The sequence below is a fragment of the Strix aluco genome, chromosome 4 (assembly GCF_031877795.1).
Source record: "Strix aluco isolate bStrAlu1 chromosome 4, bStrAlu1.hap1, whole genome shotgun sequence".
In the NCBI taxonomy this organism is placed as follows: domain Eukaryota; kingdom Metazoa; phylum Chordata; class Aves; order Strigiformes; family Strigidae; genus Strix; species Strix aluco.
The window spans coordinates 126,596,686-126,620,195 of record NC_133934.1 but is presented as its reverse complement, the minus strand read 5'-3'; the positions used below and the strand labels follow the sequence as shown (position 1 = coordinate 126,620,195).

Sequence of the window (23,510 nt, the reverse complement as noted above, 5' to 3'; positions counted from 1 at the left end):
AATACTGATGTCATTAAAATAGTCTATATATCAGCAGTTATTCACCAATGTTACAAAAAAAGACACCCCACAAACAGTATTTTCTTTGTCTCCTCTTCACACAATAGCTGTTAACTAACATTGATTCTTAGATTTTATTGAATTCAAGGGCCTTTTCTTATGCACAAGAGAAGCCATAACAAATCAGTTCTCCATGGTTTCTGCTTAATTTTGGACATATTTCATTTTTAATTGCATCAGGTTTCTATAAACTATTAAATCAAAATAAATATAGATTCTGTAAAATGCAACTTAAAGGCTATACATATCTGGAAAAAACCTGAAAAATCATGAACAAATATGTCAAAAGATAATTTTAACACAAAATATTTTTATGAACAAGTTAAAAGGCATAATGTAATAATGTTGACTTTGGAACATAAATGGAGAAAAGGATGTAAGAATAATAGTAAACACATTAAACACAGGTCAATGCTATTGCATGATAAACAAGTGAGCTGCTAGATTATTTTGATAGTTTAACTGTTTTAACTGGAATGATTTGCTCACTTCAAGACTTTTCAGTACAGGAGGAGGTCTGGCTACTGGTAGTGCAAGAGAAATTATAAGGATTCAGAGGATGAAGATGCACGATATATAGCATGGGACAAGACAGCAAGGAAAAACCATCACAGAGATGTTAAGTTAGAAATTGCTCAGTACAGCTAGGAAAAAGTAACGTGGGAAGCAACTTGAGTGTAGGAAAAAAAATCCAACAGATTTTAAGAACTGACACTACTGAGAAAAATATGAATGCCCTAGGAAATAACTGCATTATAATTCCTTTCTTGCCTCTCTTTTCACAGATTCCCTGCCCTCAACGTCTCAAAGAAAAACCCACACTTGTGAGGGATGGCATAGTACAAAGAAATCATAACATCTTCCAAAACACTATCTAAAACCCACATCAGTTCAAAGATCATAAGACTCTGACAAAGCATTAAGGTTTTACATTTAAGAATATTTGTTACTATCTCATACCTTAGAACTATTTTTAGTTCAAAGATGCATTAAGATGCGATAGCTCATGTCTAGGCAGGTTCTTTTATAAACACTGATTCTACCTACTATTTCAACTAGGAAGCAAAAAGTTACAGAACAGTACTAACCCACCTTCACTGAAAACTAATCTCTGTAAGGTAACTTGTATCCAGAAAATCTTGTTTGTGTTCCCACACACTCCCTCTGCAGACTGGCACAAGATTTCCAGCCTTTACTACATTTGTCTTCCTCCAGATTTGCTGAATATCTTATTATTCTTCAGGGTGTATAAAGACTAATTTGTTTACCAATTTCCAGGTTTACCTGATCTCTCTACCAGCTTTTTCAGATTCTCCAAGAGAAAGTACTATGAAACTTTAAGTTATAAGTAAAGCAAAAGTTGAATTCTGCATGAGACTCTTCAGCAGACAATACATAGCTCTCTAACTTATGCTTTATTTACCATGCTACCATTAAGTGTTTTTAAAATGCATGGTTTATTTCTACTTAGAAAAAAAAACAAAACAAAGCTTACACAGATCTGGAAAAGGCTGATCACAGAAGACCTTCCGTTATGTCGAAACCCTTCTGTTTTCCTTAGAAGTCAGATAAGTTTTTGTGTGTTCTGTCTTTGATTAGAGCAAACTATCAACTGGTAATTACCATATATCCACAGACCGTGAACTGAAAGTCACTATGCAACCGACTTCTCGGGAATACAAATATATGAAATGATTAGTTTTCATTTCCCTGAGAGATACCTTCAGCTCAGTAGAGAGGATATGACTGATTACCCCGTTCTTGGGTTCTTTATGAGCTGCATTTCAAGCACGTATTTTTTGTTGAATATGCAAACCAAGTTTTTGCTGTTCTCACATACTGTAATTTCTTCCTGACTACAATCATACCACTACACATAATTTAAGGAGAGCGGGAAGATTCTTCAGGACACCTCAAAAAAAAAAAACCCAAAACCCCAAAACAAACCAACAACTGTATTTTTTCAAACCGCATAGGCAAATCTAGTATGTGCCCTTTTGCTTAAAGCTGGACACTTTTCCTTCAGTTTATTTTTATTAGCCACACCATTCAGATTATATTTGCTTCATGAACATACTCTTAAAGCATAACAAAAACAAAATGCTTGAACATTTCTTTGAAGTTTTCCTGCCTGGTTCCTCTAAATTCAGAGGGTGGAGACATAACCACAGGACTATACAAAGACCAAAGGCATGCTGTGACAAAAAGGTATCCAGGGCCAGTGGACTGACCCAACAGAGTAAAGTTTCACAAAGAAGTTGTATTCAGAAACGTTCTGCATTACAGGGTGGATCTGAGGCAAGGGGTTCAAAGGAAAAAGGCAGATATTGTATGCACTCTAAAGTTGCCCTCCCAGCGTTTCTCAAATCTCTGATAATTTCATAAAATGAAAAATGCCAACATTGCCACATTAAGCATCACTGAATACAAATGCTTTATCAGCAATCTGCAGCCTAGTGTTGTTAATTTACATTTCAGAACAATGAAACTTTAACAAGTCAGTCACTCACTGGTTTGAAGTCTGACCATGGTAAGTCATGGTAGCAGCTTGTAATTAGGGCAGTACTGCTTATTGCTTTGAACTGCTTTCATCCCGCTGACAGCTCTTACCTTTTCAGAGTTTGTAAAAACATCAGACTTCAGCTCTCCGTCCAGAAACTCATTAAAGTATTTCATCAGCTTCTGAGCCTCCACAGCCCGTTGCCGTGGCGTGTTTACCCCCTCCAGTTGGTCGCCAAGGTGACAGACCTTAGTTGCTACATAGCTGATGTGCTCATCTAGTTCTTGGAAATGTTGGAAGGCAACCTGGGAGAACATAGACATGGACACAAAACTTATGATTTCCATTTTTTGTACTTAAGGAAATTCTAGATTTACTTCAACGAGCAGCACAGTGAATGAGGGCATCAGCTTTCCAGGTGCTGTATCTCAGAACTACTCAGAACCACTAGTGAAGTACATACAACTGCTTAACATTTAGTGTCTTTCTTTAAAGTGTTGTGAAGACTCACTACTTTCAGAATAGCTAGCACTCATTAATGGAACATGCAGATAAGCCCCCTTTGACAGGGGAAATTGTTTTCCATCAAGCCCTCTTTATTTTTATCTCAAACAGTAGCACGCCGTACCGAGAAATGTTAATAGAGTGTGTGATGCTTTTAAAATTTGCACAGCGTAGCACTGACTATACTTTTTAGATTTTACCTGGTTGCTTTTCTGCAGCTCTTGTACCTTCTTGGCAAATTCCTTTGCTTCCTTCTGGCATTGCTGTTCTAGTTTCTCCACCTTTCTCTGAATCCTTTCATCCATTACCTGTAATTCTTGGATATGATTTACAAATTCTTCCAATAATCTGATTTAAAATAAAATACAGTAATTATTTAAAATAAAATACAGACTTTAGTTTAAAAGACACTGTCTTCTGCAGAGAGCTTAAAAAAACCCTCAAAAAACCCAGTCTGCCTAAAAGGCTGGTATAATCATGCCTAACTTACAAATTTAGTTTTAAACTATACTACCCTGGCTGTGTAGAACTCCATGCCCACATAAATGATCACATAAATGGTAGGCCAGGGGAGAAGGGAATACCTAAATACCAATCACTCAAGAACGTGGCTCTGCCACAGGTACAGAAGTCTGTATGTCCTCATCTTCCCTGAATAAGTCTTATCAGGGCAAAGAGAGCTTAGGCCAATACATCCCTTCAATGTAAGGGCTACAACAGGAAAACATTTTCTACTGTACATGTCACTGTAAGCTTGTAAATCAGCATCCTATTAATAGGTAATTAATGCAATCATATTGTCTCATAATGTTGTTTTGGTTATGACCACCTGTTGTTGAAGTCAGTTGCTTCCTGACTTCACTTCTTTTCTTCCTCTAACATATACCATTTAAAGGTTTTTTCTGCCCTTTCCCAGCACTTTTTCTTTCAGACTCACATTTTACTCCTCCCAAACACAGTACATCTGAATGCATTCTTAATTTCCTCTATTCTTTTTTCATTCCATTCTCAACGTCTCTCATTTTCTCATTCCTGTTTTTGTTCATTCTGTCCCATTCCAGTCATCTTTTCAGTTTATACTTTTCTAAAACATCCCAGCCACTGATGCTCAGGGAATGAATTGCTCCCAGATCCTCCACAGCCATAAACCTCGTCCTAGTAACTGAAAACGTATGAAAGATTTGAGAACTCTGCTGTCCAGGTTTAATGTCAAAGCAGAAGAGGAGAGGAAGTGGGAAACCCTTCCAGGGAGCTACGTCTAGACTACTCAGGAACCTGCATTTTCACATATACTGTTCAGAAGGTATACTGGGAATGTGAAGCCCTTCCAACCCGCAGTGCTGCTGAACAGCAGAATGAGCACGCTGCTCCTCTCCTGGCTCCCCAGGCACAGGCTACAGATTCTCAGCAACCAGAAGGGAAAAGTAGAACATATTATTCTACCCTCACATGACTCCTTCCCAGTAACAACTACAGCACCTCTCTTGGGCAACATCTAGAGCTTTCTCTGAGAAACACTTAAGTGATACTAATGTGATTCTCTTTAGTTGCAAGGAGGATCACTGCATTTTCAGTTTTAACTTCTCCTTTTACTGATTGGCTTTTACCCTGCTGCTTGGAGCACGTGAACTACCTTTTTGCTCACTGTATTGGTCTAAAAACCTATTTCAAGTTATATCTTTACAACAGTAAGTGACTTAAAGGCACAACTTATTAAAGAAAACTGGACTGGGGCAGATGTTTATAACATCTTTCCTCCACTTACTGCTTGCCAGAAGCCCAAGAGCAAGCATGTTGCATTAGATTCCGCAGAAAACCACAAGGAACAGACTTTCGCAGAAGTATATTTAAAATTAAACAACAGTGACACAAAGTATACTTTTAAAATTAAACAACAGTAAGTGACACAAAACATAGTTTCAAACAAAAGCCTAGAGAAGTGCAGATAGCTTCTATTCATTTCAACAAGCTGATTCAGTTCAGTTTAGGGTTTGGTTTTTTTAAACAGGTATTGTGCCAATCAGCACTTATTCAGCAATAGTACTCAATATAGTGAGAGAGGAAAGAATGCTCGGGTAGAAGAGGTAGCTGCTGGGTAGGTTTCTCAGAATAAAGACTCCAACATTCTTTCTACCAAACAAAAGCATCATCTTCTAAAAACAGAAGAGAAAAAACATACACCAAAAGGTCTGTTTCTTTTTGGCTCCCTGCCCAATACTAGAAGATCCCACAAGAAAAATATTTACTGTTGCAGGAGTCTCCCACTTGTCCTGAAAAATATGAAAGTGCATCACAAAAGTTAAAACCAGCAGAAATACTGAAGATAGATTAAACTGAGTTGGTACTGGTACAAATCATTACCTATCCTAAAGTATATACTAGGCACAACTGTGGAGAAAAGGCAGAGGAAGCAATGTCGTGTATTTCCATGCTTCTTCCTGCTTAAATCACATGCATAGGATACAGACCCCACACTGAATGTCAAGGGTTCAGCATCTCGCTAGAACTCCAATAATATCATTCCTCTTCTTGCATGCCTCCAAAGTGCCAGACTGCTCCAGAAGGAATGTCCTTTGACCCTGCTAATGAAGCGTTTCATATTTGCTTTTGAGTAACAGCTTGTCTATGAAGTTAGCAATTCCTAAACTTCTTAGAGTTCTAGCTCAGGTTACTACAAACAATCTCAAGCTGGAGTAAGATCATGTGGATGAGAAGTCACTAAGGAACAGCTATTGCACTTGCTCATCTCCCAAATTATAATTGTGTAAAAAATGAAAACATGTAAGTTAATTATGTCTCTAGAAAAACTACTAATACTGGTACAAAAGCTAAAAATTAGCACTATTTGAGTCACTCTTTTCAAAACAAAAGATCCAGAGGTTTGGAGTAGAGAAGCTCAGATGTTGAACACTGCTGTACAAAACTGTGCATCCGAGCTACCAATGAAGCACGCAATGCCAGCCCAGTAACCAGAGAGCTGCCTCCTTAGGGTGAGGTTTCCCAACAAAGCCAAGTCAGCAAACGTGGGGAGGTCCTGCACTCCCTCCTCCTTCCCCACTTCCCCTAGCCTAGCTTTGCTCTCCCTTGCACACCCATGTTCCTTGTCACCACCAGCTCACAGACACACCACCTCTTCCCTTTCCACCTGCTCGCTCCCAGGCTTTTCCAGTACCCCAAAATAGCTAACCCACCTAGGCAAAAAGTTCCTTTTTTTTTTTTTCCTGTCAGGTTAGTTTTCTGGCATTTCAGTAAGTTAGATTAGTTTATCATGAGATCACATGCCTAGAGCTAGCTCAAGATGAGCCATCACAGTGTGCAGGTAAGAGCAAGGGAGAGGGGCACAAGCCCATCTCCACTCAGCAGCAGCAAGCTGTTCATTTGATTCGGACTATACCCCACAAATTCATTTTAAAACAGTCTAAGTCAACATTGCCATGTTCCTGCCTTTCTTCCCATCCTACCTGTTTGTGCCTTTTATTTGCACTGGGACTATGAACTACTGGGACTTACAACAAGCCAACTCTGGGAGCAAAACTAGCAAGAAACTCATTAAATTGACTTAACTATCATAGCAGTGAAGCCTCATATTATGCTTTAATCCAGCAAACCTAGTGCTTTGGAACATTCATGTCTGACAAGGACAAACAACATCAATTCTCCTTCATTCAAAAGGTCTAAATCAGAAAGTGACTTTCCCTAGTCTTGTTACTGAATAATTGGTTCGGAATAATTGGCTCATGGTCACAAATTCTAGCAATTCTCCCAAATGAAAACCTCCTTGGACAAACACCAACATTACATACAGGCTTTTTTGTTGTATGTGTAATAAAACAGTGCAATTATAGATACATTCACTTTGACCATTATGCAATTTTATTTTACCTTTTCGGATCAAAAGCTTCTCCACCTCTGGAGCCTCCTCCAGGTGTTCTCCATGCCAGGCGTTCAATGTATTCATCTGCCACAAAAGGCTCCTAGCCACAGAATAAAAACTCCTTACGATGTGCCACAGCAGGTTGTTCCTTAAGCAGCTGCTTACACATTTTGAAAGCGTTTAGAAGCTTTACTACCATCAAGAGCAAGTACAGTGCTAGCAATTACCCCGTCACCTCTTATGTTTACATATTTAATATAAAGAACACCGTTCTTAATATGGTGGATTTGAACATCTAGTCTATAGATTGCCAGATGGCTAGCAAAGAATTTGCTGCAGGTCTGTGAAGCGTTGGCTCTAAACTACCTGTCCTTACTTTCAGGGGAACTTATGGCTCATCAGTGCAAAGTGTCTGAACCATGCAGCAGCCACACTGATTTCAGGTATTACACCACGACACCCAGCCGTCGTCAGCTGTGCAGCAAATCAGATGGGAGAACTGATCTGTCTAAAAAAATTACGTGGCAAAGTAAGTTTTCTTTGCTGTCACTCAACACTCTGATGCAGTTCACAACATGGCATCACAAGCAGAACTGACCAAGGCACTGCCCTGTGGCAAAAACAGTGAGAGATTGCCACTGGACGCTGTGCAACATCAAACTGCAGCTGCAGAAACAGAGTAGATAAAAAGGAAAAAACAAAAACCAAAGCAAGCATAAAAACAGGTAATGGACTTGATTTTCCTAAGAAGGAAAAACAGGGCATGAGTGATGCTAAAAAAACAAGGTTACTCAAGTTTCTTCCATAGTATTTGCTGGATCTTCCACAAAAATACCACACAATGATGAACAGTTAAGATTATTTTTCCACCCAGCAGTGTCTTCTGAAGACAGAGAGCTTATTATAAAACCAAGAGCTCCTCTTTTAGTTGGCCTAATACTTAAACCAGCTCAAACATTTCTTCACATGGTTAACATTAAATAACCAAAACATAGCCCAACACCCATCCTTTAAAAAACTAGTATTTATCACTTCAGCTTCACTGGTAATCTAGTAGCATTGTTTTAAGTGCCAACATCAGCACATCTAAGATCAGTAAGCAAAGTATTCTCACAACCACCAGGATTTCACCGAAAGCTTTTAAATTACATGCAGCAATGGTTCTAAAACTGTGAAACACAACCCAGCACTGAACCAGGAGTGGCTCTGGTTAATAGTGGTACTTGCCCCAACTCATTTCTGATAATGAAACATGTGAACATGCCACCACTGCTTTTGAGAAAGCTTGGTTTAAGAAAAATAATAAAAATTAAACAGATCTCCACAAGTATCAAATTGGTTCTTGTATCAATAGGTCTAAAACCTTGTCAGAAGTAATAGGGAGGGAAAAAACAGCATTATAGTATTATTTTAATAACTAAAACCAAGGGTTAGAAAGCAAATAGTCAGTTCAAGGTTTGTCATTCCTCAAAAACACATTACACCCTATCCCGTCAGGCTCAGCTATTAAACAGAAATATACAATTTTTTAAAATATACTGTCAACATGCTGAATCATGCTAGACAGATGATCCCGTAACTCCTCACTCAAAGACTGAGTAGAGTAACTGTGTTTTGCTCAACCTCCTTGCTTAAGCTTCAAAATAACTGGGTGATACCACATACAAACCACTTCCCTACAGGTCACTCATTTCTAACCCAGTTCTTCCTGATACACAACGTTTATTTTCCCTTCCGTGAATCCTCTTCATCAAAAGTTATAATGCAGTGTTTTCATGCCAAGTGTAAATTTTCTCCTTATGTCATCTTTACATCTAAATTTTTGGGAACATTTTTGCAATTTTAATTATAGGTGAAATAAGCCATTCAACACAGTAACATTCCCTTCAGGGGAGACCTTCAGCTTCCTAATTACCTTATGGCTCTTCAAAGCACTTCTCCTTTATATGAAAATCACAACCACAATCTTTCCACTGAAGATCCCATAATTCAGCTGGAGTATCACTCTAGTTACAAGGATACCAACACCAAGCACAGGGCTACAGAAGAACCCCATATAAAGGGTGCACTATTTACTAATGCTCTCTGTGTGTGTATATCATTTTCTACACTTCTCCCTTCTTTTAGATGTTCACACTAAAAGATAATTCACATACACATAGTGACCTTGATTTTTTTTTTTTTGTTTTCAAAACAACATTTACAGAGTTTTTCTACAAGACTATCAAAGCCTCCTTTCCTAAGGAAATCTGAACCCTCAAAAATAAAGTTATAAAGCCAGTCTTGCTCTAGCCATTACGCCTCTATACTCCTCTAAAGCTCCCTCGAGTGCATGTGTACACAGAGTACCTGAAGCTCCCTTCCCTGCATCCCAAACATCTAGCTGGGCACAAGGCAACAAGCGCTGTGGTTGACCCCAAACTCGGTGCCACCCGATCAGCCATGAGACCAGACTGCGTGGGCAGCAGCCCTGTCCCCTCCGCTGCCCTTCCCAAGCGCGGGCACTCACGTGCGTCCCCCTCTTCCGCAGTGCTCACCCCGTCTCCCAGTCTGCCTCTCCCCTTCTGCAACATCTGTTGTTCTGCAAAAATTATAAACTTTTAACAACCTGACACATCAGCAAAGAGTGTTAATTAGTTTCGTTAGACCTAAATGATGGCAGAATCACTGCTACATGCAGGTGTAGTAATATTTTTAAAGGGGCATAACCTGCAAAATACTTGTTTTTCAAGAACACTTACACAGGAGACCTGCCCTTCAGTTTTTAAATCATATAAACCCTGTTCTGTATTATTTAAGAAATAGTAACTGCAGGGGATATTATTATGTGCAAAATGCTGACCAACAGAAAAACAAAATGACCTTTTTCTTCCAAATTTTCACAAAGGGTTTGCTTAAAATAATACACTTGATTTATAAAGACTAAATGAAGTTCAACAATGTCTTTTTAAGGCGTGGTTCCACTGCAAATCCAAAACTTTAGTTCTGTTTCTATATTGGATCTTCCACATACATTTGCTCTTTTTAATGCCATCTTGATAACAGGGTTACCTGTAGCTGACAGTCTAACTCCTATTTGAAGTCTCCTATCCAGTGCTGCAGAAATTGCTGAAAAGCAGCTATTACAAATGTCATTTGCAAGTCCTTTGCCTGTTATCAGATGAGACCCAACAGTCAATTTCTTCAGAGCTTTGAACCTCCCTCTAGCTCTAGACGAATTAACGTGATCCTATCCATTCAGCTAATACTACTGATTTAATAACAGATATGCCTGAAGTGGATGATAACCTGGTTTGATCTGGTCTGTACAAATGAAACTAAACTGGACCTAGCCACATTAAAAGCCAGTTTAGAAGTAATCATTGTTAAATTACGCTTTCAGTTGTATGAGGGAGAACTGAGTCCATGTTGTGCCCATTTTCAGCACAGACCCTTCTACACAATGTCACATATCTATACTGAAAACGACTTTTAAACACATGTTCATGAAAACATGGCAATCAAATGCCACCCTCAGTATGCAGGTAAGGGTTACTCCCATAACAAGCACGCTTTCATGTTCCAACCTATGTGGCAGTGACTTCAAACTAACACAGCAGGCAACATTAATTTAGTGAACATCAACAAAACCTCTCTTGCCTTTGGAGTGAAAGGAAAGTGAAAGCAGGAGAGAAAAAACCACTGGCTTCCATATTGGAAAACAATTGCAAGTCCTATCTCTAGGCAAAGGTCTCACCTACTTTGTAATTTCATCTTTATTGCTATTGCAAACTGGAACAAATTGTTGCATGACCCAAAGCAGCCGAAGCATACAGTTTTCTTTCCACATCTAAGTTATCTCACATTCAGCATCCCACAAAGAACAGAACCACACTGTCATCACACTGAGAAATCAACAGATTCCTAGGACAGTTAGAGAGGTGCAGAGAGGGTATAAAACCTGGGGGTATCTAGCTACTCGCAACATGGTATATTAGTCTTGCTATTTTTTTAAACCATGCAAGCCAGAAGATGTGAGTCATGTGTCATAAGAGTGATTCATAAATACAAGTGCACACAACGCATTTATATAAACCACAGATAGAGGATCTTCCAGAGAAACGGGAAGACCTTTCCTGAAGGCTGGGCAAAGTGTGTCCCGGTGTTAACACACCAGATGAACAACCTGCTCTTGAGCAACTCAGAGAGCAAATACAAGACACCAGGTAACAATGCACTAGCAAGTGGGGACAAACACTTTCTCTTTGATCACAGGTCACATCATGACAGCCCGCGGTCCAGACCAGGAGAGAAGAATCTGCCAGGCTCCATCTATATCCCTGCCCTGCTCCTGCGCGGCCTTGGGCAAGCTATTCGGTTTCTCGTGCCTCAGTTCCACAGCGGCTGAAGGGAGGGCAAAGTTATTTATTTCAGACACGTAGAAGCCGCGCTAAGATACCTCCCGTGCTGGGGTAGGTGCTTCGGGAGAAGCAGCGCGGCGGTCGGGCCTGGCGTGGCCTCTCACCCTGCTGAAGGCAGCACCCCCCTGCTGCACAGCCTGGGAGCCCCAGGGGAAGGGGCGAGGGACTGCACCCCCCCGAGGCTGCACCCACACTCGGGGGGGGCTTCCTCAGCCCCCCACCCCGACGCCCCGTTTCCGCAGGCTCCGGCATTGCGCCGCTCGCCCCCCGCACACGCCCCGGCCCCGGGCGGGGGGGCCCGTTTCCCTCCCCGCGGCCTCGCCACTCGAGCAGGAGCTCGCCCGGAGGCGGCGGGGGGGCCGCCCCATCCCCTCAGAGAACCGTCCGGCCCCCACCACCACCTCCCGCCGCGGGGGCCCAGCGCGGCCCCCTCCGCCCGGGGAAACCCGCAGGCAGCCCCGGCGCTGCCCGCACCCACCTCGAAGAGCTCGGCCGTGGTAGCCATGGCCTCAGGGAGGGCGGCGGGAGTCCTCAGCGGCCCGCCGCCGCCGCCCCGCCGCTGCCGCCCATTGTGTCCCACCGCCCCGGCAGCACCAGCAGCAGCAGCAGCCGCCGCGGCGCCGCCTCCGCCCGCCGGAAATGGGGCTGCGCCGGGCGGCCGCCGCCGCCGGGGAGGGGCCGGGAGCTGGGCGCGGCGGCCGCCCCTCAGCGCCGCCGCCATGGCCCTGCGGGCGCTGTGGCTCCTCAGGCACGACCCCGGGGCCGGCGGCGCCGGCGTCCTCTTCTCCAGGTAACGGCGGCGGCGGTGTGTGGAGCCCGGGGATGGCGGGGATGGGCCCGGCCCGGCGGCCTGCGCCAGGCCGGGCCCGAGTGCCTCAGGGGGCCGGGGGTCGAGGGGCCGCCGCTCCCCGCGCTGCGCGTCCAGGCGGGCGGCCCCGGTGAGGGGGGGACGGAGAGGGGGGAAAGGCGGCCGGGGCGCCTCGGAGGCGCCGGTGTTTGCAGAGCAGCCGGGGCTGCCTCGGGGCCCCGGAGCAGATGCAAACATACCGAATTAGGCTGATGCCGAGTAAATAAATCCCTTCGCTCGTCAGAGCGCCGCTGGCCGCTTTACATTTCTGAACCCGATTTTGGAGATTTTTGGGTTCAGATAACGTGCTTTCAGCTAAATCTATTTTTTTGCAACTTCTGCATTTTGCACATGACTTTCCCTTCTCTGTTCCTCTTTCCGTTTACTGTGAAGATTGTACCCAGCTCTTCTCTGTCCTAACATGGAAGAGAACAAGGTAGCAGTTACGAAAGACTGTCAGATGAATAAAATGGGCAAAGTAGAAACATATATTTTGCTTATGTTTTGCTTATATTCTTTTCTGTCACTATACAAAAAGTACATTTTTTTCAGGCAGAAATTTAACTTTCCATGTCATTTTAATCTTTGCATACAGAGACAGGTTTCTTTTAAGTTAGTGAGCCAAAGGAGGACTTTTTATTCAGAACTTTTACAGAGTTTTTAGTAAGACTTTGGGTAGGTGGGCTGCTTTTGATGGTCTGGCAAACTGTTGACCATTTCTTCCTACTCTCTGATCTCAGATGACTCAATTCTGAAGAATGAGAGGAAAAACGACTGGGCGATAGGGAAAGGAAAAATACTGAGACCTGGATAATAGATGTGCCCTACAGTTCTAGTCTGAATTCAGTAAAACTGAAGAAAGAACCTAGGAGGCAGAAAAAAGAAAAAAAAAAAAAAGAGCAAGTAGACTATCTTCCATCTTCAGGTGCAGACAGATCTCTACATTGGACATTCCTCTGATTGTTTTAGGATTAGTATTATAGTCCTTGTATTACCTACAAGACTAGAGATGAGGCCTCTCCTCTACAAACACAGAGAAAGAAAAAGCCTTGTCCCAAAAAATCTGAGAGTGTAATCACCATGGAGGAAGGGGGGGCTAGTGACAGGGATATGTGAAGTAACTTGTCACACAGTAAGTGGCAGAGACAAGGAATAGCACTCCTTTGAAAAGGGCAAACTATACTTGATACTTCAAGTGATTTCCACACTTAGATCTTTCAAGTTCCCAGAGGAAATAATAGGGCTGTGGAAACCCCAAGTTTATCCTCCTAACTGACCTTAAATTCAACAAAGCGCAGAGACAATATAAAGAATGCGGGATCACATGGAAACTGTTGGTTTCGGGACTTACACACTCAGCTGGAGATACGTGAGCCCTGATCTTTAACCTCAGAGAAGACATCTGGGACATCAAAGCATTCCACTTTTTTTGAGCTGATCATAACTTAATTCAGGCAACAAGTATGGTCTCTCTCTTGAATTACCAAAGCTTATTCATTCCTGGAAACTTTCATCTTTTTAAGTTTTCATGACTTTCTAGAAAGGAATACTGAAAAACTGAGATCTGAAGGGCTAACTAATCATCTAATGACTCAGCTAAAGTTGGGAAGTTTCAGTGGGAGGAGGAGAAGATTGCTGTGGCATGGGGACAGCTTCAGCAAATGGAGCTGGCAGTTTGGGATAGAAGTAAGACAAAACTAGACTGAAATATCTCTTCCTTTGCTTTTAAAACATCGACCAAAAATAGGAGATGCTCACCAAGTTTACATGTAGCCTTTTATCAACAGCCTTGCTGTGGAAGTCTTCATAAATTTTCAAGCAGCAAAACCACTCTGTTCCTTGCTCTTCAAAATAGACATGAGACTAGGAAAGTGGTTTACTGTAATCTGTATCCTGTTTACGGATCTTGTAGCTCTGGCTTCTCTCTGCTTCTGCTTGCTCTTTCCTTACTGAAAAAACAACAAAAAAGCTGTAGATGCCTGATTAAGAATGAAACAAAAAAGCACGGTCACTGAAAGTAAGCCTGAGGAAGCGTAGCTGCCTGCAGCAGGAGACTCTGCTGCTCAGTTAAGAAAAGATGGTGTAGGTGGGACTTAGAGGCAGCGGGGTAACAACATGCAAGTATTCAGGAGCAGAAGGGGAGTGCTACATATGGAGGTCAGAGATGAATCAAAGTACTACATTGCTGGGATTACAAGTTCCATGACAATTTAAGAAACAGACTGTCAATGTGTCTTTAAAAAGATGGTATAAAAGGGAATAAATTAAGGCATTTATGTATCTGCATTTTTTCTCCCATGTTTATGCGTGTGTCTCTGAGTGCAAACAAACATGCAGCCTGAGAACAGATCTGCTACGAGGTGATTGATTTAGTGATTTAACTAGTTGCCTGGTGAGTAACCTGTGATACGTACTTTGAGGGTCCGTGGATAACTACTAAGAGAGTCCATGAAAGAGAATGTAGAAAAAATAGCCTGTTATCAAACTTAATGTAAGAGAGCCTCAGGGGAGTCTGTAGTTCAAAAAGAGGATTAAAACCAATGCATTAATGGAAGTAATATTTTTTCTTTTCTTGGCTATTTATTAAAAGACAACTTTTCAGTTCCTCTTGATAGATTTAGGTTAGCTTGAGAAGAAATTCATCCCTCTCTCCTTTAAAAAATAATACTGCTTCAGAAGAAAAAATCCCAGACATAGCATTAAACAGCTACTATGATTTTTCTCAAATATTTTCTCTAGGAGATTTGAAATTAAATATAGAAGTTGATGCAACATAGCAATTTTAAAATATACAAAACCTTGCATCTCTGTGACATTATGATTACATCTTAAAGACTGGAAAAAAAAGGAAATGATGAAGTCACATATATTGCACTCGCAGTGAGGAATCCATTTTGCTCCTTGCGAAATTTTCGCGGCTTTTGCTGGAAGAAATGGAGTTAGGTACAGTGAAATTTTTTTGTATTTATAACGTAAAGATTTTTATTTAATCTTGTTAATCAGTTAAAGCAACTGTTGCAGATCAGTTGTGTAAGCTCAGAACAGCGACGAATAACCTGTATATAAGTGACTTCCATTATACCATCTCGTAAATACAGCATTTAGCAGAGTAGCAAAGCTGTAGCAGTAGAAATACTATATCTAGGCATAAAGCTGTTGTGGCTGAATTTGGTTATGTGGGACATCTGTTTTCTTAAATGTCTGAAAACTTGTCTTCAGTGTGATCTCACCACTTAGAAATATTTTGCTGTGCACTGGTGTGAGTCATGCTTGGGTTCATTAGTGTCGTTTAAACATCCTATAGCTTTGTGCAACAGGAAGGGTAGACAGATTCGTATTTTACTAAAAAAAACGAGTGGATGTATTTGCTCAAAGTTTCCAGTAAAAATCCACCTGCTAGAATGAATCCTAACTACTCATGAAATAGTTTTATTTTTCAGATTCTGATCCCATCACTCTTTCTGTGAGGATGCTGCTGGCTTCCACTTACACAAGGTTACTTTTAGGACCAGGGTGGCCTTTGGGAGTTATTTGAATACCTAAGAGAAACCCATCCTTGATTATTTCAACACTCCAAAGATTTTGATAATGCTTTTGCATTCTCTGACAGCCAGAGAAGGGGTTGTGTGGTTCTGCTTCTAGGAACTCTGTTGCTGTGGTATTTTGGGTGGGAAGAGATGAGTAGCACTAACACACGCTCTTATTTCCATGTCACAGACGTTACCCCACCGTTGAAATACGCGCTGAGAGCTTCAACGGGTCAACGCATGTGCCTGTACCATCCGACAGCGCTTTTCTTAAAGCCCTGCTGTTTGAACTGAGACTCATAGATGACCATGTTTTTGTGGAGCATCGAGATACTTGTACTCAAATCAATCATTCGTCGGTGTATTCGGTTCGCACCGAAAGCGGGGATCTCTGGCCTGTGCTTGCTTTTCAGAAGAGCGGTCTGATATATGCGTGTCTTCCACTAGTTGAGGAGACCTTGGAGCCACGGCCACCCCTCCTTACCGTTAGTGGGCTCTCGCAAGGACTGGCTCTGCTGTTAGGCATTGCAGACTACATCTCTCCAAGTCGGAAAAATGAAGCTGAGATGAGCGCGAAAGTAGGCCAGCTTCGAAATTTGCTTATACAGGCCTGTCCACTTGGCACCCCCTTAAACACAAACATACGCAGCTTAAACAGCTCCTTTGATGACATCCAGGAAATGCCTATGGATGAGAATCAACCAGCCTGGAGATCCAACACGTATAAAGGCAAACCTCAGGTTAATGTCTGCATCACGGAAAAAGTCAAGTGTATGCAGTATGACAAAAGAGATGTTGTGGACACGTGGCAGGTTTACGGAGCTGTAAATTGCAAGGTGAGAGCATTTTATGTGCAAGTCTGACCAAAGTATTTTTCATGCATACCGGGAAAGTAAATACTCATACCATTTTACTTTGGTATGTAATCAGTGAATTTCTAACACTGTAATATTTCAAAGTGTAACAAACCATCATATATTAGACAAACTATTACTTTTGTAGTAGTTTTTTATTTTGATCTTTACTGTTTTTCTCCTGCACGCTTCATGTATTTTTTCGGTAACTATTTATGGGGACTTAAGTTTCCAGCAGTAGGTAGACTGAATGTATTTTCCCAAATTATTCTTATTTTAAATGAAATAGGGAGGAATAATTTCATACAGTCTTTGCATATAGGGACTAAGAAATGGTGTTGCTAAGACCAAATTTCTTTTCATCTATCTAATAAGCAATGTGTTAAATAATGATTAGAAACAGAATTTCTGAATGAGTCTTCTACAGGTGTCTTTACGTGAGCGTTTTTAATTAATTTTCCTACCAAATGAAAGTTTACTCTTCTATCCTACTTTATTCTATTACAACAACATTTTGAATCCACAAAATTGGTTTGGCTGATGTAAGAACAGTTGATACAGAACCTGTATATAATAATTGTATAATTATTTTGAATGTTTTCGTAGTTTAATATTAAAAATTGGGGAATATTGACTAAAGAGATCCATAATAATTATGAAATACATTAAAATTTGTGCTTTTTATAATGGATGTATTTAACATTCTTTGCTCTGAATTATGCTTAGGAAGCACACTTATTATGACAGTACAGTGTATTTGTAACTGCCAATGTTTTAAGAGGAGAAAGACCTTCTAATAAAGTGGATCATGGTAATTTAATTACTTGCAAGAAGTGGGATACTCGTCTCCAAAGGAAGCCAACCCAAGTACTGCGCTTCCAAAGACTGGGTTATTTCCCACTAGCTGTGCTGGTAGGGATTATGTGGGTGAACAGCTTCCTGCTCTCCGAGGGCCAAGTTTTTAGGTCATCTTGCAGAGTGGATGGCCTTACATAAGAAGAAAACCCTGGTGTAATCATGCACTACTGAGCTGGCACATGGGGGACGAGACAATGGATGCGCTGCACGTGGTTGTGTGAGAAAGCTGACATGGGACCACAGTGGCCATTAATGGCGTGCTTGAATCCATTAAGCAGATGTTGTAAAAGTAACTGAATTAATTAGACTATCACCAAGTGTGTTTATGCGACATTCATAATGATGTAGCTGTACAGTAAGTCCTTGGCTTGCTTATCTGCTGTTTTCTTGCTAAAGAGTACTTGTTAATTAAGAGACACTTAGCTAAGACTGCATCACTAGCCCTGCTGTGGGAAAGGTACAGAAATGGGAAAGGGACTTTGTTTTGAAAGTATTTGTCAGTGCTAATGTTTGAAGCCAGCTGAAGATTTTTAGTATGATTCTTTTTAATGCTTGTATTTGATTTTTGAACATCTACTTCTGATTTGAGGGTGATACTTTAGAATAAATTCTTAATTTTTTTCAAGTGTGACATAGAGGGATCTGCACCAAACGTAACCCTCAGTTTGAATCTCCCGACTAACGGTCCTCCGCTCCAAGATATTGTGGTCCATCATTGTGTGACTTCCGTTGACCCTGCCATGCTGATGTCCAGTAGTGCCGAGCCACTGGATGATTCTGTGTATAATGGACCTTACAAATTTCCTTTCGTTCCTCCTTCAGATTCATTCAACTTGTGTTACTACACCTCCCAGGTAATAACATTCCTGACCCTTGTTATTTTCCAGTCTTCAAATGGGAATTAAAATACCTGTGTTGTTGAATGTGTCTGAATGAGTTTCAGTCTGATACAGGTGGTTAAAATGTTTTTTATATAATAAACTGCTTGGAGGACACTTCAGGACTTGAGTCATTTGAGTCACGTTTAGGAGGTGCCAGTACTTTGACTGCTTGGCATGGCTGCTCTTCCTTTAAATAAAATGCCTGAATTAGGCAAAATGAATCCAGGCTGAGAGGTCAAGTGCATATACCACAAATCTGTATATTGCAAGCAGCCTGAAGAGTTTGGCACAGTCAGCAATTGATATGTGCTTGTTATTTTTTAAAGTACTTTAGCAATGAAAGCAGTATATAACTATATAACTGATCTTACAATGATGGTGTTAACTTATCTTGAGAATTAATACAGTTTTTTCCAGGTTCCTGTCCCACCAATTTTGGGATGTTATCAGCTCATTGAAGAGGGATCACAGTTAAAAATAACAGTTAATTTAAAGCTTCATGAGAGCATAAAGAATTCTTTTGAGTACTGTGAAGCTCGTATACCTTTTTTCAACAGGTAAGAATAAAGAAATCCTAAAGAAATTTCTTCCATTACTCTCTGATCTTCCTGAAATGAACCTGTCAGGAGTCAATATTAACAGATTATGCTCCATCAAAGTACTACCAGTGTACACTGATCTTGCAGGTGTCAGGAAGCCCCCTTGGAATTCTCATAATTTCCAGAATACAGAATTGTACCAGAATACTTGGTAATGTTCTGAATACTTCTGTTGCACATCCTGTTTCCTTGTGGTACTTTTTCACGTGAAACACTGCCACAATCCTCCAGGTGGATTAAGTCTCAAGATCACTTCCAACTCAGGGTTACCCTTTCCTTAAGACTGCTAATCCTAGCTACAGATCAGTTTATCAAAAATATAGTTATTTAAAATTAAAACAATAGGTTTCATTTAAGCCCTTCTGACAACTGCCGTGACTATGCTGTCACATAATTATCATGAAAATTTAAAGATGAAATGATAAAACATTGCTGATGCTGATGATAGTGTTAGTAAAACACTATCAATGAACTAAAGACAGTAAAATATCAACAGCTCTTTCATGATTACTGGATTGAGACCATGGTGATCTCCTCCAGCTCTGTAATTTCTTTTCATAAATTAGCAGTGTGCGCAGATAGGTATGATTTGTCTGTATGCACATAAATAATGTCTTTAAGCATTTTGTTGCTTTCTTCAACAAAACGGGTGTTAACAAATAATGATACTGATTCCAATGGTTTTATTCCTCCTCTGTCATACTGTAGGGGCCCAATCACTCGATTAGAGTACAAAGCTAGTTATGGTCAACTGGATTTGTCGCGAGAGAAGAGCCTACTGGTTTGGGTCATTGGTAAGCAGAATACCCCTGTGCACGCTTACTTCCCCCCCAGTCCGTTTTGTATAGTGTAGGCAGACCTGTATAATTTCTTACAGATGCTGTTTCTGGCTTTAGGACAGAAGTTCCCTAAATCTTTGGAAGTTTCTCTGACTGGAACCGTGTCTTTTGGCCCTGCAGGCAAAGAGCACCCAACTGATTATGTTTGCACTGGGAACACTGCATATGTGAAAGTAAGTCACAGGCTGTGCGAAAAGAGGCCTTAGTAGTCACTTTTTTATTACCTTAAATTGTTTATGAAGATATGTTGATTTTAAATCAGCTTCTTTGTTCTCAGCATGGAGTTTTCTGTTTTCTTGCTTACAGGATTTGACATGCTGTCATTTTGGAGTACGCTTGCAAACCAAGAGCATGTAACATAGATTGCCAGTATTCGTGCAGCAAGCACGACAGTATGCATCTGATCATGTTTCTCCTCTCTTTCTATAGCTGTATTTTAGGATCCCAGACTTTGCACTTACTGGATGTTATGTAGACCAGCATTCTGTTCAGATCTTTGTACCAGGAAAACCCAAAATTACTGCATGTGAGTTGCTAAAATTGTAATTTATTTAACTGAAACTGTGTATTGAAGTTATGAACTGGATGTCAATGACTAAAATCACGTAGCTAAAGTTGGACAAAGGTTTTTCCTGGTTTGCTTGGGACATCCCAGCAATTTCGTTCTCTGCTTTGTTTGGGTTTTTGTTTGTGATGCTTAAAGCATCCCTGGAGTAGGGACTGGCATCTCCCTTTCAGATGAAAGCTCTTATTACTCAGTTACAAAGTCAGGTTCTCTCTTGGGCTCTCTCCCCTTTGCCCTGTGATGTTTTACTGTGCTCTGCATAATGGCAGAACTTTTAACTGAAGAGGCAGAGGATGCCTCTCTGGAGTCTGGCCCCTTGTTTAGGACACTTTTGTCAGAGACATGATATGTGGATTGGCAATACCCAGGTACAGAACTCAGCTCCTTGTGTGCAAGGTGAGGCTGTTGCTGTTGGTGTCATCACACCTACATGTGGCTCTACATTAAATCTGTGGAGCAGAAACCAAATCTGCTTATTCTTGAGTTAACACATGACTACTTCCAAGTTTGCACCAAAAATACACTAATTGGGGGCACAGTAGGCACTCATTAATTCTGAGCAGTACTGTCTAATGGGAGCATTTTTATTTGTTGCTGTCTATCTGCTGCAACTTCTGTCAGTCATGTTAGCAGAAGTCTGTAAATGCCTTTTGAAAACTGTGATCTACGCTGTTAATTTTATGACAGGTCACATTCAGTCCTAAATTGAAACACAAAAAAGCAACATTTTCATACTGTATATTTTATATCGAGTATGCAATTTATATTCATTGAACAAAACCCAAACCATTCACCTGCTTTTGACTTAACCTCTGTTTGAATTTTAAGCTCATGACTGATACATTAGTAAAGGTAATTGAAGCTGAGACTTTAAATGTCTCATTATCAGAAATGATTTTCAAATAATAATAAGAGTCTTACAGTTTAAAGAGGCCATTATACCTTTTCTGTAAACTGGTAAGGCTGGATTAGTAGTCTCTTAACTTGGATGAAGGAATGTCTGATTGTAAGGCTCCCTGTAATCTGTATTTTTCTTGCCTGTTTTTTTTTTTTTTAGCCCAGGAACTGATTTCTTCCGATTACTACATCTGGAACTCCAAAGCACCAGCACCTATGGTGTACAAAACCTTGTTTGACTAATTTGCTTGTGAATGATATTTATACTTAAACAAAACAGCTAATGAGAGTTATGTCATGATACAATGAAAATAAATATTCTCCAGCACTTGTACTTTGTATGATAGCTTAAAAATTTCTGTTGAGGAAAAACAAAAGAGATTGCTCCTCTGAAAAACATAAGTTGGTTTTAAATTGTTTAGTCCTGGATAACAGCTTAGAGAAGACGATTGGAAATGTACTTGCGTGGCCATTTTTACTTTCCCTTCTAGCATTTACTGGTACAAAATAAGTACCTAGTGATACAGATACAGACTGGTACGGTTGGGTGTGTCTTCCAGGAGGATTCCCAGTTACTTCACTGGTTTTGTAAACCAGAGAGCTCAGGGGACGTGAAAGGGTCAGTGCCTTATTCCTGTCTTGCAGTCACAAGAATCTGATCAGGCCCCAGATTAACAGGACAGTTAAAAGCAAGAGTTCTGTTATTTTCACGAGATGTGTACAGAATACATATGAGTCAATAATTTACAAGAATTTTAAGAGAGGAGTATGGCGTGAGCGGCGCTTCTAAAAGTGGAGACGATACAGGAGTCTTTATTGCCTCTGTCAGCAGAAGTGGTGAGTTTCCTTTCGTACATGCCTGTGAACTGCACTGCCCTGAAAGCTAGTGTTAGTGAGGATCCTCAGGTGTGAACCTGGTTTTTCAAATCACATGACTAGCTCTGAGCAGGCAAAATCAGCTAAGCTTGCTGGAAGCTCCAAAAAACATCACTGGGCCGTTTTCCCTGGAAAACTAGGTGGAAAAGAAAAGGACTCAGTTTACAGAGGCAGACCTCTAATTTTGAGAAGAAAATTGATGTCTGCAGGAACACAGGAAATGGACTTTAAGAGAGTTATCAGGAAATGAGCAAATTCTGAAAGGCTGGTGAAAAACTGAGAGAACCTGGAGAGCAGCACAAAAGAAGAGAAGAATGCCGTCTAATAACCGAGCACGCCGGCTGCTCCTGCCGTACCTCTTGTTTAACTGTACGCTGTGTGAGAAATAAGATTAGTGATTATGTAAGGAGAAAAGTTTTAAGCTATAATTTAAAAAATGCTTAGATTGAGATAGTAATCTAATTGGTTGGTTAAATGTTCTAAAGGGTGGATTAATTCATGTGAAACGTGCCGTTCAGCTGAAACGGCTATGCAAACTTACAAAACAGAGCTATGCTGTGGCCCGTTTCGCACAGGTGATGTGTCCGTTTTGGTTAGCAGGCTAAAGGTGATTTAATGATTTTGTCCAGAATCCAGCCCCTACCTGTTTCAGTCGTCCACGTGCCTGGACACCACAGCGTGAGTGGAGAGCGGGGGGTCTCTCTGTTGGAAGGGTTTAGATCATGTTCTGTAGGCCGGGCCCACACCACAGGATTTCAGTGCCTGGTGTTTGCTTTCCCCCTAGCATGAGAAAGATGGGAGCAGTACTGTGGAGGAGCAGCTTCTCTTCTTCACAGCATTTCCCCAAGAAATGCTGTAAAATGGTGTGACTGTAAAAAGCCACAGCACATGAGAAGAGAATCTCCTTGCACTTAATAGCAGGCTGTCCTTCCCAAATCATGTTCCTTTTTTGTTTCCCTCTTGTCCGTGTCTCTAAGTCTGTCCAGGCTGGGAGAGCTGCAGTGCTCAGGAAGGGAGGGCTGCTGCTTTAGGTTACTTTGCACACACCTACCGATGCAGGTTGCTCCCAAACCTGAGCAGTTTTCCCTGAGCAGTTTTCTACATCTTCATGCACCTGTTTTGATTTATTATAAGATTTTGTTCCGTAAACCTCTGGATCACAACTCTAGCAAGTTCTTGCCGCTGTGCTCTGCCCCGGCTCGGGGACAGCTCTATAGTAAGAGAAGTGGGGAAAGGAGGCTGTGTCTGCCTTTTTTAAAAAGTGTGGCTGAGGTCTCCCTGGCAGGCTTGAGTAGGCAGCGTATTGTGTTCTTTGGAAAGCACCCGTGAATGAGTCAGACAGCAAAACAGATCAGGTTAAACTGGCACACACCTTAATCCAACAGTTGTGCAACAGCTGAGAGCCACCCACGCTGGTGGAGAAAGTCAG

General features: G+C 41.2%; 2 protein-coding genes across 4 annotated transcripts in view; one reads left to right on the top strand and one right to left on the bottom strand.

Moving 5' to 3' along the window:
• The window catches only part of EXOC5 (exocyst complex component 5), a 29,146-nt gene extending 17,183 nt beyond the window's left edge, over positions 1 to 11,963 (bottom strand). For both annotated transcript variants that reach the window (XM_074821046.1, XM_074821047.1), the window contains exons 1-4: positions 11,817 to 11,963; positions 6,947 to 7,038; positions 3,265 to 3,412; positions 2,671 to 2,865 (exon numbers count right to left, since the gene is read on the bottom strand). In XM_074821046.1, coding sequence (XP_074677147.1) covers positions 2,671 to 2,865; positions 3,265 to 3,412; positions 6,947 to 7,038; positions 11,817 to 11,843 — 462 coding nt within the window. In that variant the 5' untranslated portion in view covers positions 11,844 to 11,963. The remainder of the gene's footprint in view (positions 1 to 2,670; positions 2,866 to 3,264; positions 3,413 to 6,946; positions 7,039 to 11,816) is intronic.
• Positions 11,964 to 11,995: 32 nt separating this feature from the next.
• Positions 11,996 to 21,544, top strand: AP5M1 (adaptor related protein complex 5 subunit mu 1). Of its 2 annotated transcripts, XM_074821045.1 has the most exons (8): positions 11,996 to 12,128; positions 15,903 to 16,548; positions 18,051 to 18,278; positions 18,723 to 18,862; positions 19,613 to 19,698; positions 19,801 to 19,916; positions 20,173 to 20,269; positions 21,366 to 21,544. In XM_074821045.1, the coding sequence occupies exons 1-8, from the start codon at positions 12,058 to 12,060 to the stop codon at positions 21,446 to 21,448; spliced, it is 1,467 nt and encodes a 488-aa protein (XP_074677146.1). In that variant the 5' UTR covers positions 11,996 to 12,057; the 3' UTR covers positions 21,449 to 21,544. The 2 variants fall into 2 exon arrangements, 1 of the variants encoding a protein (XP_074677146.1); XR_012622874.1 differs by lacking the exon at positions 21,366 to 21,544 and having other exon boundaries at positions 19,782 to 19,916.
• The last annotated feature ends 1,966 nt before the right edge of the window (positions 21,545 to 23,510 follow it).